The following is a 19,293-nucleotide window of genomic DNA, read 5'->3' on the forward strand; positions in this document are numbered from 1 at the left end:
ACCCCCCGGGGCAATTGAACTGATTCCAGAGGCTGATCCAAAACACAGCCGACAGAGAAGAGGTATTTAGAGTGGACTTCTAGTTCAACTCAGGAGGCGCGCACAGCACCCACCGCTTCCGAATATGTTACTAGCTAACGTTCAATCTCTGGGTAATAAATTTGACGAGCTCAGGGCGAGGTTTTCCTTCCAGAGAGACATCAGTGATTGTAACATACTCTGTTTCATGGAAACATGGCTCTCTCGGGATATACTGTCTGAGTCCATACAGCCATTTCGGTTCTCAGTTCATCGCGCAGACAGGAATAAATATCTCTCCGGGAAGAAGAAGGGTGGGAGTGTATGTTTCATGATTAACTACTCATGGTGTGATTGTGAGAACATACAGGAACTTAAGTCCTTTTGTTCACCTGACCTAGAATACCTCACAATCAAATGCCGACCATATTACCTTCCAAGATAAGTATCTTTGGTTATAGTCACAGCCGTGTATATTCCCCCTCAAGCAGTTACCACGACGACCCTCAAAGAACTTCACTGGACTTTATGCAAACTGGAAACCACATATCCCGAGGCCGCATTTATTGTAGCTGGGGATTTTAACAAACTAAATTTGAGGAAAATGAAACCAAAGTTATATCAACACATTGACTGCAGAACTTGCACTGCTAAAACATTCGACCACTGCTACTCCAACTTCCGGGATGCCTACAAGGCCCTGCTCCGCCCTCCCTTTGACAAATCTGATCACAACTCCATTTTGCTTCTCCCTTCCTATAGGCAGAAACTCAAACAGCAAGTAACCGTGCTAAGGACTATTCAATGCTGGTCTGACCAATCAGAATCCACGCTACAAGATTGTTTTTATTACGCGGACTGGGATATGTTCCGGGTAGCGTCTGAGAATAACATTGACGAAAACACTGATACGGAACTGAGTTTATCAGGAAGTGTATAGGAGATGTTGTACCCACTGTGACTATTAAAACCTACCCTAACTAGAAACCGTGGATAGATGGCAGCATTCGCACAAAACTGAAAGCGCAAATGACTGCATTTAACCATGACAAGGTGATTGGGAATATGGCCAAATACAAACAGTGTAGTTATTCTCTCCGTAAGGCAATCAAACAGGCAAAACGTCAGTATAGAGACAAAGTGGAGTCGCATTTCAATGGCTCAGACATGAGACGTATGTGGCAGGGTCTACAGACAATCAAAGACTACAAAGGGAAAACCAGCCATGTCACCGACATCTTGCTTCCAGACAAGCTAAACACCTTCTTTGCCCGCTTTGAGGATTACACAGTGCCACTGACGTGGCCCGCTACCAAGGACTGTGGGCTCTTCTTCTCCGTGGCTGACGTGAGTAAGACAGTTAAGTGTGTTAACCCTCGCAACACTGCCGGCCCAGACGACATCCCTAGCCACGTCCTCAGAGCATGCGCAGACTAGCTGGCTGGAGTGATTACGGACATATTCAATCTCTCCCATTCCTAGTCTGCTGTCCCCACATGCTTGAAGCCCTGGGTCTGAACCCTGCCCCCAGGTAGTGAAGGTAGGAAACAACACATCCACTTTGCTGATCCTCAACACTGGGGCCCCACAAGGGTGCATGCTCAGCCCCCTCCTGTACTCCCTGTTCACCCATGACTGCATGGCCACGCACGCCTCCAACTCAATCATGAAGTTTGCAGACGACATAACAGTAGTATGCCTGATTACCAACAGGGAGGAGGTGAGGGCCCTGGGAGTGTGGTGCCAGGAAAATAACCTCTCACTCAACGTCAACAAAACAAAGGAGCTGATCGTGGACTTCAGGAAACAGCAGAGTGATCACCCCCTATCCACATTGACGGGCCGCAGTGGAGGAGGTGGAAGCTTCAAGTTCCTCGGGGGTACATATCACTGACAAACTGAAATGGTCCACTCACACAGACAGTGAGGCGAAGAAGGCGCAACAGCGCCTCTTCAACCTCAGGAGGCTGAAGAAATCCTCACAAACTTTTACAGATGCACAATTGAGCGCATCCTGTCGGGCTGTATCACCGCCTGGCATGGAAACTGCACCGCCCGCAACCGAAGGGCTCTCCAGAGGGTGGTGCGGTCTGTCCAACGCATCCCCTGGGGCAAACTACCTGCCCTCCAGGACACCTACAGCACCCGATGTCACAGGAAGGAAAAAAAGATCATCAAGGACAGCAACCGCCCGAGCCACTGTCTGTTCACCCCACCATCATCCAGAAGGTGAGGTCAGTACAGGTGCTTCAAAGATGGTACCGAGAGAATGAAAAACAGCTTCTATCTCAATGCCATCAGACTGTTAAATAGCCATCACTAGCACATTAGAGGCTGCTGCCATGTATACTGTACATAGACTTGAATTCACTGGCCACTTTAATAATGGAACGTGGGCCAAATTCGGCCCGTGGGCCACCAGTTGGGGACCCCTGTCTTACGATGTAGAAAAATATCAACAGGGATGAAAAATCTAATAAGTCATGGGAGCTAAACGTCTCTTCTCCTTATACGTTGTGTGGAAATTCAGCACAAAGTTCCCCACCCATGGCTATCCTGCCAGACACCTATTAGCTGCCTGGTGCTAACTAGCAGTATTTTTACCTTGTCTTCACAGGACTGTGTTTTGACGTACAAAGTAACCAGGCAGTATCTTCCGGAAGAATAACATGCCGGAGGATGCTGGAGAGGCTCAGTGATCTTCAGAGACACAAGGGTAACAGTGTCATACTGGAAATATCAACATAATTGGCATATACAGTACACTAACAACACTACTGATTCACTTCAAGGTAAAGTGGCGAATACTGAGGTGGCAGATTGAGTGCTCATGTGGCCTGGAAGGGAGAAACCGGCCTATGTGATGTAAATACTGATCTTCATTTTTATATCGCTTTCTCTCAGTGCATGTGTGAAGGAATTCTAGCATCAGACTTCTATCACCATCTACAATACTTGTTGTTGAGAGGTGACCTGACATTTTCCTACAAGCTCTCATCCAACAAGTTAGTAAACAACTTGAATAGCCATGGACAGGGCTTTGGAGGTCATGACATTTCGTCAGCCGGTGATTGTCAAGGAAATAACTGTCGGTCTCCCGGTAATTGACCGCTAATTAACATAAACACATTTAGCATCTCCTGGCTTCCACACATGGCCTACAAGCTGCTGATGGAGACCTTTCGAACATTTCCATTTTGAAAAGTCTAATAAACACATGTAATATAGCCTACACCTTCACAATAAAGCCATCATAATTTTAGACAGGTCTAAAGAAGACTGATATGAAGAAAATGTAGTCTATTTCAGAAGAACAGAATAGCATACTCTGAGTTGTCCTTATGTAAGGTCCTGATCTGGCTATGCTAAATGGCTGTGGGCTACACTAGTTCATTTAGCAGACAAGATTTGTATATAGCCTCGCAATTGTTATTTACTGCTGCTCTTTAATTATTTGTTACTTTTATTTATTTATTTATTTTTTAGGTATTTTTCTTAAAAATGCATTGTTGTTTGAGGTCTTGTAAGCATTTCACTGTAAGGTCTACACCTGTTGTATTTGGCGCATGTGACGAATACAATTTGATTTGATTTGACTTCTGACTTCCACTCTCCGGCTGTATTATGTTAATGGAAAGCCATAAGCTCACCATAAATAAACATGGCAGCATATAATTACATCAGGTAGGAATATGCACCAGAGGCAGAGGTAAACAAAAACAAGGCTGAGCAGAGAAGCAGTAAGTCAACTGCACACACTACAATCCCCTTCAGTGGAATGGAACAACCATTTCCATGTAACGTACCCTTGGGAGAGATGAGCACTGTATTAAAAAGCTTGTAAATTAGATTTATGAATAAACATTTAATGCATTACAATGATGCAGTTAAATCCACAGGGGAATATGAAAATAGCCGTAGCGTATAGCAGTGCATATTTGTTCACTTCAAGATGCTGGCTGTTAATTTTGCTTCATCGAGTGTGCTGTGTTGAATATGAATTTGATCTATCTGAGAGTGAAATCATTAATTAACAAAATTATCACAAAACGTGTACAAATATGTGTGTTGTGCATGCGATTCTCTAATTCTTATTTGTCCCTGTGACACGGAAAAAGACCCAACAGTTACCAGGACAATCAGTCCACTTCACATTGATATTGTAGATCTCACTAACATATACAGACATACTATAAACAACAAAATATCTAGTTTATTTTAGTTTACCTGACAACAATGCTTTTATGAAACCTGAAGGTTCATTCAGACTGACCCCTGTCTGACCCCTAGCTGTCCCCTAGTTGACCCATGGGCCAACACCTGCCAGGTGTTAGGAAAGATATGTCAAAAATAAAAATGAGTCTGCCTATTTTGGGGAAAGCGTGCTATTATGCTATAATGTCAACATCTTGAGAGGATCAGGGTTGGAGTCAATTCAATTTCAACTCAATGAATTTCGTCATGAATTGAACAGTCCACACAGAAAAATTATGGGTGATTTTGAATTGATAAATTGAATTAATTGAATTCCAATTCATATTTTTGAACTGACTGAAGAGGAATATAATTGGCCACTGCCTGGTTGTTTCCAGTCCAGTCAACTGCCTCCTTCCTCCTAGACTCTGGCATGACCTATGCCTGTCTCACCAAGCCAACAATATCAATGTGCCCCGCAATACTTATTTTTCTTAAAACTGCATTGTTGGTTAAGGGCTTGTAAGCATTTCACTGTAAGTTCTACACCTGTTGTATTTGGTGCATGTGACAAATAACATTTTATTTCATTTTTGATTTGAAGTGTTTACAGTGAGAGCTCAGCTGATCTTACATTCATTCCCACTGAACGTCTGCACATCTATCTGTCTCTGGCCCAACACTGCACGCAACCCAAAGTAAGCCCACATTACCTCACGCAGCAATCTGAATCAATCAATCAATCAAATGTATTTATGAAGCCCTTTTTATCTCTGCCAACGTTACAAAGTGCTTTAGAGAAACCCAGCCTAAAACCACAAACATCAAGCAATGCAGATGTAGAAGCACGGTGGCTAAGAAAAACTACCTAGAATACATTAACCCTGTCTCATCTCTCACAGACTCATGGCTCAGGACCAGACATTGTAAACCGATGGAGCCTGCTGGTGCTTTTACCATGTACAGTAGCATGTTGGTACCACAGGCACCTTTGTGAAGTACAGGTAACTGCCAAAATAAAGGAAACACTTGATTAAATGAGGGCAAAGATTATGGATATACTGACAAGATACATGTCTCTCAGCCCTAACAATGGGTGTCATTATCCACAAAGTGGCACGGTGGGCTGTCTAGCTCCCGCCTATCCTTCTTTGGATTGGTGGATACAGCTCACTATAGTACTCCTTTTTTGAATATTCAATGCGGATTGTTGACGGCAGCCGCCTGTATTGAATGGAGAGAGATGCTATGCTACTAGCTTCAAACCCTGAATATGCACAGCCACCTCCAGACAACTCCAATATAAAGCGTTTTTTCTCAAGGTTTCCGGGATGTTACGTGTCATACTTATATAAGTACACTCGTAACAACTTAAGCATTACGAAACTTGTATTCGATCAAATAAACCTCACAAAGCAAATAAGACATACATTTTTTTTGTTGACCAAATTTGACACTCTCTCATTGACCTCCATACAAAAACTCCTTGCTTGGTGGGCGAAACAACAACAAAATTACCACCTGCTGGATGGAGACAGATTTTCTGCCACGTTGGGCCTCTCTCTTCCTCTTCCTCTCTGATGAGGGATACAAAATATATTGAAAGCAGGTGCATCCACACAGGTGTGGTTCCTGAGTTAATTAAGCAATTTACATCCCATGATGCTTAGGGTCATGTATAAAAATGCCCAGTTGCCCATTATTTTGGCTTCCACGGCTAGAAGAGTTAGTATAATTACTTTTAAATGAGTTTAGGCGCTAAATGAATCTCCAACAGAGCTAAATTAAATTCCACAGCTATCATTAGAAAGGTCCCAATTAAAGAGGGCAGTGTTGGGAAATTGGTTCCAAGTTTCTTAGCCAGATAAAGGGCATCATTTTTATTTCCTACTAGGCTTGCTCATTCTGGTCAGCGAGGCTGTAGGGCAGCAAAACGCACCATTCATTCCATTTTTAAGTTAGGTTGCCATTGAAGATAACTTAGCTTTGATGATGAGGGTGAAACTTCTTCCTAGTGCTTATAAAACATGTAACTGTACATTTCACTTGTGTTTCATCTAGCTGCCGATACACTGAACTATTCACAAATAATGTACAGTACACCACGCCGTTCATGAAGACATGAAAGAAATATAGCCATTGACAGATTGCCTTTGACCAATCCACACCTCCAGTATTTCCACTCACTCATTACTTTTGACGAATCTTCATTCATTCCCTAGTTTTCTCATGGTGAAATAATAATCCAACACCCAACAATATCATAAATTATTGTAAATTATTTAAGTATATGACTTGATAAATGTGCAGAGACAGCAGTCAATCAAACACATTCAACGTTCCAAAATGGTGGTAGTAGATGGCTTGTTCTGTGACATGCTGGTAAAGTTCTCAGAAAGACTGACAGTGAAAAGTGGGAGACTGATCGAGTCTTAGAGAAAGGAAGCCATATTGGCTTTCATCATAACTAACCATGAGGTTATTGGTTTACTTTCCCCACCTCTGGCTAATGTCTATCACGTTCACTCAGCTCATTGGCACAGTGCCATGGGGATCAATGGTATAAAAAAAAAAAGTCAAGTAACCTAATTTGCATTTTAAATTTGTTCATGAGCGACATAGAACACAGTTGGGGAGCTTGACAGATGCAGCAAGCCACTCGTCTCTGGTGGAAGAAGACACTCTTTAAAGACGTCCTCCAGTGATTTTGTAACTTTTCCTGCGATATCCCACGTATAAAGACAGTACATTTTATTAAAGGGTAATTATTTTTTATTGTTTTACAAAATCATTTTTTTTTGTTAAATAAATCGGGTGATAAGTGTTACCCATTTCAAGTAGCTCGATGCTTGTCGCACATCGATACTTCACAGGAGAGCCATTTTAACGTTTAACAAAATATATATCCAAATATTTTTTGGAGCCTAGTTGGTTTAGCCACGGAAAAGTGAGGAACCTTCCCGCTAGCCATGATTGGCTGAGATAATGGATGGGCTGGAAATGCTGAAAGATGAGTTCGGATTGGTCTGCCAGGTATCACGCTTCTGTATATGTATGTGTACAGTAGATAATCCTTGCTATCACAGATTTTTTTAAAGATATAACGTTAACCATGGAGATCTGCAAAAGTGTTGCTACTGCTCTCAACAACATTGCTGACAAGAATTTGGCAGGCACTATCAACAGAGATCAGTGGGAAAAAGTTGTGATGGACTACTTTCTGCACACGGTCAGTGTGAACGAGAGTGACTTGACACAACAACGGGCCAAAAAAGCTGTAGCTAGCTACAAACCAAACGGAAAAGACACTCTGCCGTGAAGCGTTCATTCATGTATACGGGTAAGAGTCTAGCTACATTTTCAGATATTATACGTTTCAAATTTTGTTACAAAGTTGTTTTCATTGCAAGTTCTAATGAACTGTTAGCTAGCTAGTGAATGTTAGCTGGCTGGCGCGCTAGCTAATGTTACGTGTATGATCGGTGTAGTAATATTATTTGTATCTTAGAAAGCCAATTGCATGGCTAGTTATAGCCTAATGTTAGCTAGCTAGCTAACATTGAACCTAGTTGGTATGTTACCTGCAGATTCATACTCCAGCATTTCATACATAGTGGATAGCTACGACAATCCGCATTTACTGCAGCTATGGGTTGGGATTATGGTTAGCCTTATAGCTAGCTACATGCCTAAACAAAAGACTCCACTTCGCAAGAGAATGATTACATGACCCATCAAGTTAGCCAGGTGTGTCTGGGGGTGTTTATGGCCATCTATTGTATTTCATGAACATGTGTACATGTTTAAACAATAGTGACCCATCCCTTTAGATAGATGTGGCTGCAGGGTGGTTATAACATTTCTTTCACATAATAATTTTTTCTGGACACTTTCAAAGTCAGATTATAATATACTGTTGGCCAAGGATGGTGTAGACAAGAAGAGCTCTCCAGTAGGAGTACCAAAATATTCAAGGGCCATTTTTTCAAAAGTGGGGTTACAAGTTGATCAACTTTCAAAGCAGAATTACTTTCCCATTGTTCCTCAACGGCAGTGTATGATCTAGCATTTTGTAGCTCTGAGTTGCTATTTTTATCCAAAGGTTTAAAAAAAGAAAACAATTTCAAATGTTGCTACATAAGATCGAATCGAGGCGGTGGGTCACAAATGAGGTGAAAAGGAGACTGGAGTGAAAGATACACTTAGTGTTACTGAGACTTGTTTTGGAAAACACAGAGGTAAGAAAGTATGTTAGTGTGTGTTTGGCCTCTTTTAGACCCCTCCTTGGTTAAGGGCCTCACAATAACAATTCGGGGCCTCTGCGATGTTCACCCTGCACATGCTGTAAGTGGTCCACTCTCTCTCTCTCTTTCAATCCCTTTACCTCTCTCTCTCTTTCTCTCTCTACCTTTACCTCTCTCTCATTCTCTCTCTCTCTCTCTCTCTGGCATCCAGCACCATCCAGTCCAATCTTTAAATGTCTTAGAATGATGGTCCTAACACAGGAGAGAGGGCTAAATGTCTCTCTGAAGCAGCTTATATATAGCCAGTGATTAAGGCAGACGGGAACATGACCTACATGCATAACAACATTCCTCTCACTTCTGCTGCTCTGCCACAGAATACGTTGGTTCAGGACTTTACAACTGGGAGAATCAGACTAATTTTAACACTGGAGTCATACTACAGTTCACATCATCATTAATATAGAACTCAATTTTTGGGTTAATATTTTGGGGAGTCAATGACACAACCCAGTGAAGCTCTTGTGCCTGGCCTGGCTGAGCCTTGTAGTAGCTCAGGTAAAACGACTGCTCCCTACTACACTAGTGGGTCCATCAGCATATTGCATTTTTAAACAGATATCACACTGTTGATGGGCCTAAAATAGCCACCTTCCCCCCTAGGAACCACTTGGGGATGGGAGAGAGGGGATATAGAAATGGTTTCCTCCATCCCCATCAATCTTTTGGGTCCAGTCCCACTGTTGCTGCTGGCTGCCAAACGCTGGGTATCTATCTATCCAGCAGGTGAAGTAGCTGGGAGAGGCTCCTGTTGTGATTCAATGGAGATCCTTTTATCAGTCACCTGAGTTTAATAGAACAGTCCTGTTCCTCTGTAGCCACAGTGTGATAATCAGTCACCTGAGTTTAATTGAACAGTCCTGTTCCTCTGTAGCCACAGTGTGATTATCAGTCACCTGAGTTTAATTGAACAATCCTGTTCCTCTGTAGCCACAGTGTGATTATCAGTCACCTGAGTTTAATTAAACAGTCCTGTTCCTCTGTAGCCACAGTGTGATTATCAGCCACCTGAGTTTAATTAAACAGTCCTGTTCCTCTGTAGCCAAGGTGTGATTGTCAGTCACCTGAGTTTAATTGAACAGTCCTGTTCCTCTGTAGCCACAGTGTGATTATCAGCCACCTGATAACGATGTACAAACAAACCGAACAGTCCCGTATGGTGCGACAAACACTGACACAGGAGACAACCACCCACAACAAACAGTGTGAAAACACCTACCTTAATATGACTCTCAATCAGAGGAACTGAAAAACACCTGCCTCTAATTGAGAGCCATATTAGGTACCCATTAACCAACATAGAAACAGAAAACATAGACTGCCCACCCAAACTCACGTCCTGACCAACTAACACATACAAAAACTAACAGAAAACAGGTCAGGAACGTGACACACGGTGTGATTATCAGTCACCTGAGTTTAATTGAACAATCCTGTTCCTCTGTAGCCACAGTGTGATTATCAGTCACCTGAGTTTAATTGAACAATCCTGTTCCTCTGTAGCCACAGTATGATTATCAGTCACCTGAGTTTAATTAAACAGTCCTGTTCCTCTGTAGCCACAGTGTGATTATCAGCCACCTGAGTTTAATTGAACAGTCCTGTTCCTCTGTAGCCACAGTGTGATTATCAGTCACCTGAGTTTAATTGAACAGTCCTGTTCCTCTGTAGCCACAGTGTGATTATCAGTCACCTGAGTTTAATTGAACAGTCCTGTTCCTCTGTAGCCACAGTGTGATTATCAGCCACCTGAGTTTAATTGAACAGTCCTGTTCCTCTGTGGCCAAGGTGTGATTCCCCCACCGCCAGCCCCCTGTACACCCAATTACCCAGGCTGCACTTTCTGCTCTCTGACAGGAATGGAGGAGGGGGGCAGTCGGCCAAAGAGAGGAGACAGGTTCAAAAGTGGTTGCAAATAAAAGGGTTGCATAGATGTAGGTGGCTGACCACAGAAGTGACAGGTTTATTGCTGAATGTGGAGGGTCTGGGATGGAGGGGGGAGGGTTTGCCCTTGGAGGGGGTTAAGAGTGAGGAAGGTTAAAGATGTATTCTAACTTCTTCACAGTCTAGGAAACTGAACAGAGTAAAATGGAGGGCCAGACTGAGAGAAGAGATTGAACAGTGTTGTAACAAATGAATCACCTAGGATTATAGGCAGTCTGGTTTGTAAATATGGTATTCACATAGTGAAGTAAATCCCCCACTACATCTTCCAATAATGGTGTCAGAGAGGTTATTAGTGACATATATACTGTACGTTTTTGAAGAGATGTTACAGCTACTATATTCTATGATAAAACACAATGCATTATTAACCAGACTGGGACCTTTCCTACTCAGTGATGTATGATTCCGTTCACACCCTGTAGAACAGAGCCCTCATCCCTCATCTCTCTCTCTCTCTCTCTCTCTCTCTCTGTCTCTCTCTCTCTCTCTCTCTCTCTCTCGTACACACAAGTACACACCCAAATTGCTTCTTCAATAGACAATCGGGGCCATTCATTAATAGCGTCACACAGGTAAAGGTATTTCTGGTATTGATAATGGAGTTGGGATGGGGAGGAATATTTACCACACATATACTGTATAATCACAGCTGATGGTATGCCGATGAGGTTTAGTACTCCATTATACAGATTTTTAGGCCCTAAAAATCTTGCAAAGAGAATAACAGCATGCATTCTCTGTATATGTATTTATATTGTAAGGTCCCATCCAACAAAACACCTACTAAAACATAAGGGGGAAGAAAAAAAAAGATAACACTATCTCTATGTCCACAAAAGCCTTAATCTGAACACCTAAATGGGAAGATTTGCTGGTAAAATGTGTTTGGGGCAGAGACGTTTGCTTGGTTTGCACCCATAGTTCTTACATAAAGAGACAGATGGGAAATGGGTGACCTCATCACCTGAGCATATGCCCCTTCAGCAGGTGAGCAAAGTGACAGGCTTTAGAAACGCTGTGTCGGAAACAAGATGGCTGACTGACTACTGAGTTTCTGTTGTGATCCCATTCTGTAATAATGAGAAGCTTTATCTACACTTACAGTAAATGATAGAAGATTGGGGTTATTCATATTATTATATTATAGAACAAATTGATTTATTAGGCAGACATGTTGGAAATGCCAACCCAAATACCCAATGTATTTCAGTTATTTAGCTTTTCAAGATTTTGATAAAAAGTTTAACCTTAAAACCTGTTGAGGATGGGGGCGCTGTTGAGACTATTTATGCTAATCGTGTAATTTTTGAAACGGCTTCCCACAAAATCCTTGATCGTACAATATGCATATTATTATTATTATTGGATAGAAAACAGTCTATAGTTTCTATAGGAGTTGAAATTTTGTCTCTAAGTGGAACGGAGCCCATTCTACAGCAATTTCCCTGTTCTGGAGTCAGTTAAAAGGGCACTGTTTTTGCTATGACCATACGGACACTGCTTACGTCTTCCCCTGGATGCCTTTACGTGATGACGATTTCAATGGGGTCGATTGCGCGTTCACAGGCACTACAAATTAAAAAACCCTGTAGGTAGGAGCTCCTTTGCAGCTGCGTAATGCGCGTGGAGGACATCGACCTGCTATTTTTCCAAGCGTTAGTTTAGCCTGTTATATTTTTCCGGTCATGTTTTTACTCGTTATAGGAGTTAAAAACATCATAAGGTAGTTAATTTAAAGCGTTTTATAGCAATTTATATCCGTTTAGTGCGATTTTGGGACATTTATTTCTTTAACGCTGTGAATAGCTGGGCACGCTTTCAGTTCATCCCGAACGCAGTTGGCATTTCCACATGGCAAGAGGACAGCTTTCCACCAAAAGACGATTACTCCCAAGAAAGGATCCTTTGCCCAAGATACTGATGGAAGAACAGCTCAAAGTAGGACATTTTTATTATGATAAATCGTGTTTCTGTCGAAAACTTTTAGTGGCTTAGGACGCCATGTTTTTTGACGTAGCTTCGCTTGGCGCAAACTGTATTGAAAAGTAAGGATAAATTAAAAAATGTAATAACGCAATTGTATTAAGAATTAAATTGTCTATCAATCCCTGTCCACCCTATATTTTTTAGTCACGTTTATGAGTATTTATGTATAAGAGTAGATCACTGTCTAAGTGGCGCAAGGACATTTTCTGACCAGCTGAGCTACATTTCACATTGTCTAACCATGATTTTGGTGGCTAAATATAAACATTTTCGATCAAACTCTATATGGATTGTGTAATATGATGTTACAGGAGTGTCATCTGAAGAATTCTGAGAAGGTTAGTGAAAAAATTAATATATTTTTGGCGATGTTGACGTTATCGCCCACTTTGGCTAGAATCAATGCTGGGCTGCTATGTGCTATGTGCTATGCTAATATAACGATTTATTGTGTTTTCGCTGTAAGACACTTAGAAAATCTGAAATATTGTCTGTATTCACAGGATCTGTGTCTTTCGATTAGTGTATGCTGTGTATTTTTACGAAATGTTTGATGATTAGTAAGTAGGTAAACACGTTGCTCATAGTAATTATTCTAGTCCATTTGTGACGGTGGGTGCAATTGTAACCTATGCCATCTACCTGAAATATGCACTTTTTTCTAACAAAACCTATCCCATACCATAAATATGTTATCAGACTGTCATCTGATGAGTTTTTTTCTTGGTTATGGGCTATAAATATCTTAGTTTAGCCGAATTGGTGATAGCTACTGGTGTTGGTGGACAAATAAAAGATGGTGGATTATGCTAATGTGTTTTTAGGTAATAGATGTACATCTTTACATATTGTGTCTTCCCTGTAAAACATTTTAAAAATCGGACATGTTGACTGGATTCACAAGATCTGTGTCTTTCATTAGCTGTATTGGACTTTAATGTGTGAAAGTTAAATATTTTAAAAAAATATTTTTTTTGAATTTCGCGGCACTGGTTTTTCAGTGGGGGTGGGGGGGGGGTGCCGCTAGCGGCACACTCATCCTAGACAGGTTAACCCAAAGCTAAACTAGGCGCTAGAAATGAAGGACACTCTGTTATTAGAGTGTGAAATCCCAAGGTCAACAACCATGTCAATCCAAGTTGAAGCAGCAGGTAAGTTTGTAGAAAACTAAACAGAAACAAGCCTGAACTGGGTGTCTGTTATAACAAGATGTTCTGTGTTTCTGACACAGAAATCAACTGTACTAGTTGTTCAGGCTCTGGTCCCATCTTGATTTCTGTCTGGTAATATGGTCAAGTGCAGCAAAGAAAGACCTGGAAAAGCTGCAGCTGGCTCAAAACAGAGCAGCACGCCTTGCCCTTAACCGCACATACAGAACTAACGTCAACAACATGCCAGTCTTTCCTGGTTGAGGGTTGGCGAGAGATCAACTGCTTCTCTTCTAGTTTTTATGAGAAATATTACTGTGATGAAAATTCCAGATTGTCTACATAATCAAATAACATTCAGCTCAGACACCCAGACATACCCCAGACATACCCCACAAGACCTGTCACCAGGGGTCTCTTCAGACACCCATACATACCCCATACATACCCCATACATACCCCATACATACCCCATTCATACCCCATACATACCCCATACACACCCCAGACATACCCCAGACATACACCAGACATACCCCATACATACCCCATACATACCCCATACATACCCCAGACATACCCCAGACATACCCCATACATACCCCATACATACCCCATACATACCCCAGACATACCCCAGACATACCCCATACATACCCCAGACATACCCCAGACATACCCCAGACATACCCCATACATACCCCATACATACCCCATACATACCCCATACATACCCCAGACATACCCCACAAGACCTGTCACCAGGGGTCTCTTCAGACACCCATACATACCCCATACATACCCCATACATACCCCATACCCCAGACATACCCCATACATACCCCAGACATACCCCAGACATACCCCAGACATACCCCATACATACCCCAGACATACCCCAGACATACCCCATACATACCCCAGACATACCCCAGACATACCCCATACATACCCCAGACATACCCCAGACATACCCCAGACATACCCCAGACATACCCCAGACATACCCCAGACATACCCCATACATACCCCAGACATACCCCAGACATACCCCATTCATACCCCATACATACCCCATTCATACCCCATACATACCCCAGACACACCCCATACATACCCCATACATACCCCATTCATACCCCATTCATACCCCATACATACCCCATACATACCCCAGACATACCCCAGACATACCCCATACATTCCACACAAGACATCCAAAACAAGTTCACGGGTGTCGCAGAGTTTTATACAGAGCCATGATCGCATGGAACTCCCATCTCCAACTACTCAAATAAACAGCAAAATTACCTTTAAAAAAACCTCATGGAATGGCGGACAAACACACACACACAAACATGCACACACAGACACACTCTAACACACATTGTTTTTGTTGTTGTATTGCTTGTATATCAATGTATTTCAAATGTGTGTGACTGTCCTTGTCTATCAGTGTTTCAGTGTTTTATTACTTGTCATGTTTTGTTTTGTTTTGTCCCCAGGAAGAGTAGCGGCTGCTTCTGCAAAATAAATGTCTCCACTGGCACTATTTTCTGGAGAGACTTCCTAGCTGCTTGGCGAAATAAGCGTCAGGGTCACTTTACTAGCTGACCAGTGAAGAATCAGAACAGCACCAGTCTACCAGTAAGACATTAGAGGTCATTGTCAATGACTAACACAATGTGGAGATGGACAGAGCCCAATGACTAACACGATGTGGAGATGGACAGAGCCCAATGACTAACATGATGTGGAGATGGACAGGGCCCAATGACTAACACGATGTGGAGATGGACAGAGCCCAATGACTAGCACAATGTGGAGATGGACAGAGCCCAATGACTAACACAATGTGGAGATGGACAGAGCCCAATGACTAACACGATGTGGAAATGGACAGAGCCCAATGACTAACACAATGTGGAGATGGACAGAGCCCAATGACTAACACAATGTGGAGATGGACAGAGCCCAATGACTAACACAATGTGGAGATGGACAGAGCCCAATGGCTAACACAATGTGGAGATAGACAGAGCCCAATGGCTAACACAATGTGGAGATGGACAGAGCCCAATGACTAACACAATGTGGAGATGGACAGAGCCCAATGACTAACACAATGTGGAGATGGACAGAGCCCAATGACTAACATGATGGACAGAGCCCAATGAGAAGTCGGCAGAAAGAGACAAAGTATAGAAAGAGGAAAATAGAAATCTTCATAAGTACCTACACACGCACACACACGCACACGCACACACACACACACACACACACACACACACACACACACACACACACACACACACACACACACACACACACACACACACACACACACAGTCCCAGCAGCTACTGTATGTCTGTATTCAGCCAGTCTGCAGTAAAGTAAACACTTTATGTCATGAGTGTTTATACTGGTAGGCCTGGTACAGTAGGTGAATGTAGTGGTGGTATCCATCCATCAATCACACTAGCAGCAGCCTCATACCTCATTCACCCACTAGTCTATTGAAGACATTTCATGCTTCAACTTCAAATTTAGCACAGTGCTGTTGGCTTTTATCCATATTCCATAACAGCAGAACACATACAGTATCCAGGACACCCATTACAAAAATACATCAAAACAATAGCCTGAGGTATTACATTTTTTTGTAAAACACAGGCAAGCATTTTAGCATCAGTTCAAATCTAGTAATCAACCGTTTAAGGTGCGTTAGTTATAGTTGTATAACTAATTAAAGCACTTTTGGAACATAGTTGTTGTTTGGATTCAACTTTGGAGGATTTACTTTTTTACTTTTTAGGATGCCAAGTAAGGTTTTTGGAGAGCTCCTGATTTAAAGATATTATTTGGGCACCATCTTAAATTCTCTTGGGGGCATTATTCCAATGGAGAAGACACACATTTTATGGACCACACGAGTGGAGGGAAAGAGAACTAAAACTGTGGAGAGAAAGAGAGGGAGAGAGAAGCGAGAGATAGAGATGAGAAAGGGTAAGAAAGAGAGATAGACAGAAGGAAGACATACCCCAACGTGGTCATTGTGACAATGGTGTACCAGAAGGAGGCTGGGATGCTGGTGAACTTGGTCGACGACGACCCCTTCTCTGCGTAAAACATGACGGTGGCGAAGATGATGATGGCCATAGTGAGGGAGAAGAGGAGGAAGCCCAGCTCGGAGGCGCAGCTCTTCAGCGTGTACCCCAGGATCCTGAGGCCCTGCGAGTGGCGGGAGAACTTGAAGATGCGGAACACACGGAACACACGGAGCGTGACGAAGGCTCCGCTCACATCCTCGTTGTCTGTCATCACCAGGCCGATGTAGTAGGGAAAGATGGCCACCACGTCGATGATGCTCATCACGCTGCGCATGAATTGATAGCGGCTGGGCGCGGCAAACAGTCTCATGAGGTACTCTATGGTGAAGATGAGGACGCAGGCCGTGTCCATGCAGAAGAAGGCTACGGTGTAGCGCTCGCCACATGGCATGTCCTTCTGGGAAGGCGTGGCACCGCACGGAACAGTCTCTATCACGTTGGTGAGGACTGAGATGGCAATGAAGAAGCCGGTGACGTAGTAGAACACCAGGGCCATGGTGGAGGTGTGAGGGTTCTCAAAGGCCCTCCACATGGTCTCTCTGTATGTCATGTTGGGCAGCTTGCAGTCCTTGTTGTCATCCTGGTCGTCCTGGAGACGTTCAGCATTCTCCCGCTTCCGATCTTTGTACTCTTCATAGCAGCAGTCACCGATGATCTCCGGGATGATGCCAAAGAAGGTTAGCTCTTCGTCGTAGGCTGAGATGCACTCATAGCGTGGATAGTGCAGCTTGCCCGTCCGATAGAAGTTGAGAATGCTACGGAAGGAGTCTGGGTCCCGGTCGAAAAAATACTCTTTGGTCTCCTCATCGTAAAAAAACTGTTTCTCTGAGCTGCCCAGCAGGGTGTCTGGGTAGCGGTCCAGTGTGGTCCTCCAGGTCTGGAAGCGTCGTCCACTCACATTCAGGATGATCAGCTCATCATGTCTCTTTGTTTGGTCTCTAGGAGCGATAGGCATGGGGCAGTTGGCCACAGGCATCCAGCCAATAGCTGCTGCCCGGGCGAAGGGAAGCCATGCAGCCACTCCTGCCGCCATGGCAACTCACTCTGGTTTCCCGCTTGCCTTAAAATGACCTGTCATCTTGAGCAGAGAAACAGACAACACAAAATCAGTAACTCCTGAATAAAGCATTTCCAAGATAAGGTGGTTGCATGGTAGGTGGTTTGCACTATAAGCTACTGTAGCAAATCATTGTATTCAAGTATTTTCATCATAAACCAAAGAGACTAATGCGTTCTAAAGAACTCAAACAAATCTTTGATGATAGGTTACATCGCTGATGCTAGTCTTCTGTGTTCTCATGACTGTTGGAGTCACAACCCTGACTGTTTTTCATCCCAACAGTAGCCCCACCACTTGGTGTGGTGTTATAAAAGGAAATATATCCACTCTGGAATTCATAGATGGAGATGGATGCAAGGACTATAATGACAATCCCTCTGCCAGAACACCAACACCACAAGAGCTCTAAGCAGGCGGTCAAATTCCCTGTCATTTCCAGATCTCACTGAACAGAAGGTTTAAGAAAGAGAGGATAATGTGAAGCCTCTTTAGGAAGCTCTGTTAAACATCTATGAAAAATAGAAGTGGTCTCTCCAGAATAGAGAGAGACCTGTTGAATCAGAAGTGCCATATCGCTAGGTCTGTATCAGATTTAAGGATAATGTTAATGTGAAGAAAAATGATTTCTGGCTCTTCTTCTTTTTAAAGAAAAAATCTCGAAAGGAGTGTATGCTCTAACGTTAGTCGAATACATTTCAGTATTTTGATGCATAAGTAAAATAGTATTGCTGCTTTAACATTCTGATTATGATGATCAACTCCACATGTTAGGCTACTTGTAGAAGTAAGAGGAAAAAACAGACCAGCACATTAGAAACAAAATTAGACAACTCATCAGCTGCATCTTCTAAGCTTTCTTTATCACTTACCTCCAAACAAGGAAAGATCCAAACAATTTCAATGCGCGATCCTCCAGCAAAATAACTCCTCTGGGGAAAAGCTACAGAAATTGAAAGGCGCATTGACAAAGGACCTCTGTGCGAATGGGCGAAACAAGCATAGATGAACACGAGATGGGGATATCGATGCGTTGAACGATCGTAAACGTGTTGATGAAATTCACTAAAACCTTAAAGTCTGTTCTTTAAACCACACCTGCATCTTGATGCACCTGCGGTTTGGACAGACAGCACAGATTCACCACCTTCAGGATGATATTCACACCTACCTCATGACTGTGATGATGACTAGAAAAGTGGGTGATGGACATGAGTCAGACTCCGTAATCTCTCTCTCTCTCGCTCTCTCTTACTCTATCGTGCGCATAGGCTCCTCTCTCACACAATTTTACGGTGCTAAATCAGTCCACTCGACCGACTAAATGGACGGATGTGTCAACAACACTTTCTTTCTTATTTACTTTTTATAGTTAATTTGAGAAAATACAAACATTTTGAATATGCACACTTTTAATGAGGCAGTTGGTGTTACTGGAAAATGTCCTCAATTCAATTACGCGCAGCGCAGTGAGGGAAGTTGCCTTCTAGACAAATTGTATGACATGACAGGATGCTATAACTAGAAC

General features: G+C 42.8%; 1 protein-coding gene across 2 annotated transcripts in view; it reads right to left on the reverse strand.

Annotated features, from left to right (window-relative positions):
• The window catches only part of LOC129851401 (potassium voltage-gated channel subfamily D member 3-like), a 156,307-nt gene extending 137,269 nt beyond the window's left edge, over positions 1 to 19,038 (reverse strand). The window contains exons 1-2 of one of the 2 annotated variants that reach the window (XM_055917912.1): positions 18,638 to 19,038; positions 16,639 to 17,786 (exon numbers count right to left, since the gene is read on the reverse strand). In XM_055917912.1, the coding sequence (XP_055773887.1) occupies positions 16,639 to 17,741 (1,103 nt within the window). In that variant the 5' untranslated portion in view covers positions 17,742 to 17,786; positions 18,638 to 19,038. The remainder of the gene's footprint in view (positions 1 to 16,638; positions 17,787 to 18,637) is intronic. The other variant, XM_055917913.1, reaches the window with a different exon arrangement.
• Between the last annotated feature and the right edge of the window lie 255 nt (positions 19,039 to 19,293).

This window comes from Salvelinus fontinalis, chromosome 3 (assembly GCF_029448725.1).
Source record: "Salvelinus fontinalis isolate EN_2023a chromosome 3, ASM2944872v1, whole genome shotgun sequence".
Lineage (NCBI taxonomy): Eukaryota > Metazoa > Chordata > Actinopteri > Salmoniformes > Salmonidae > Salvelinus > Salvelinus fontinalis.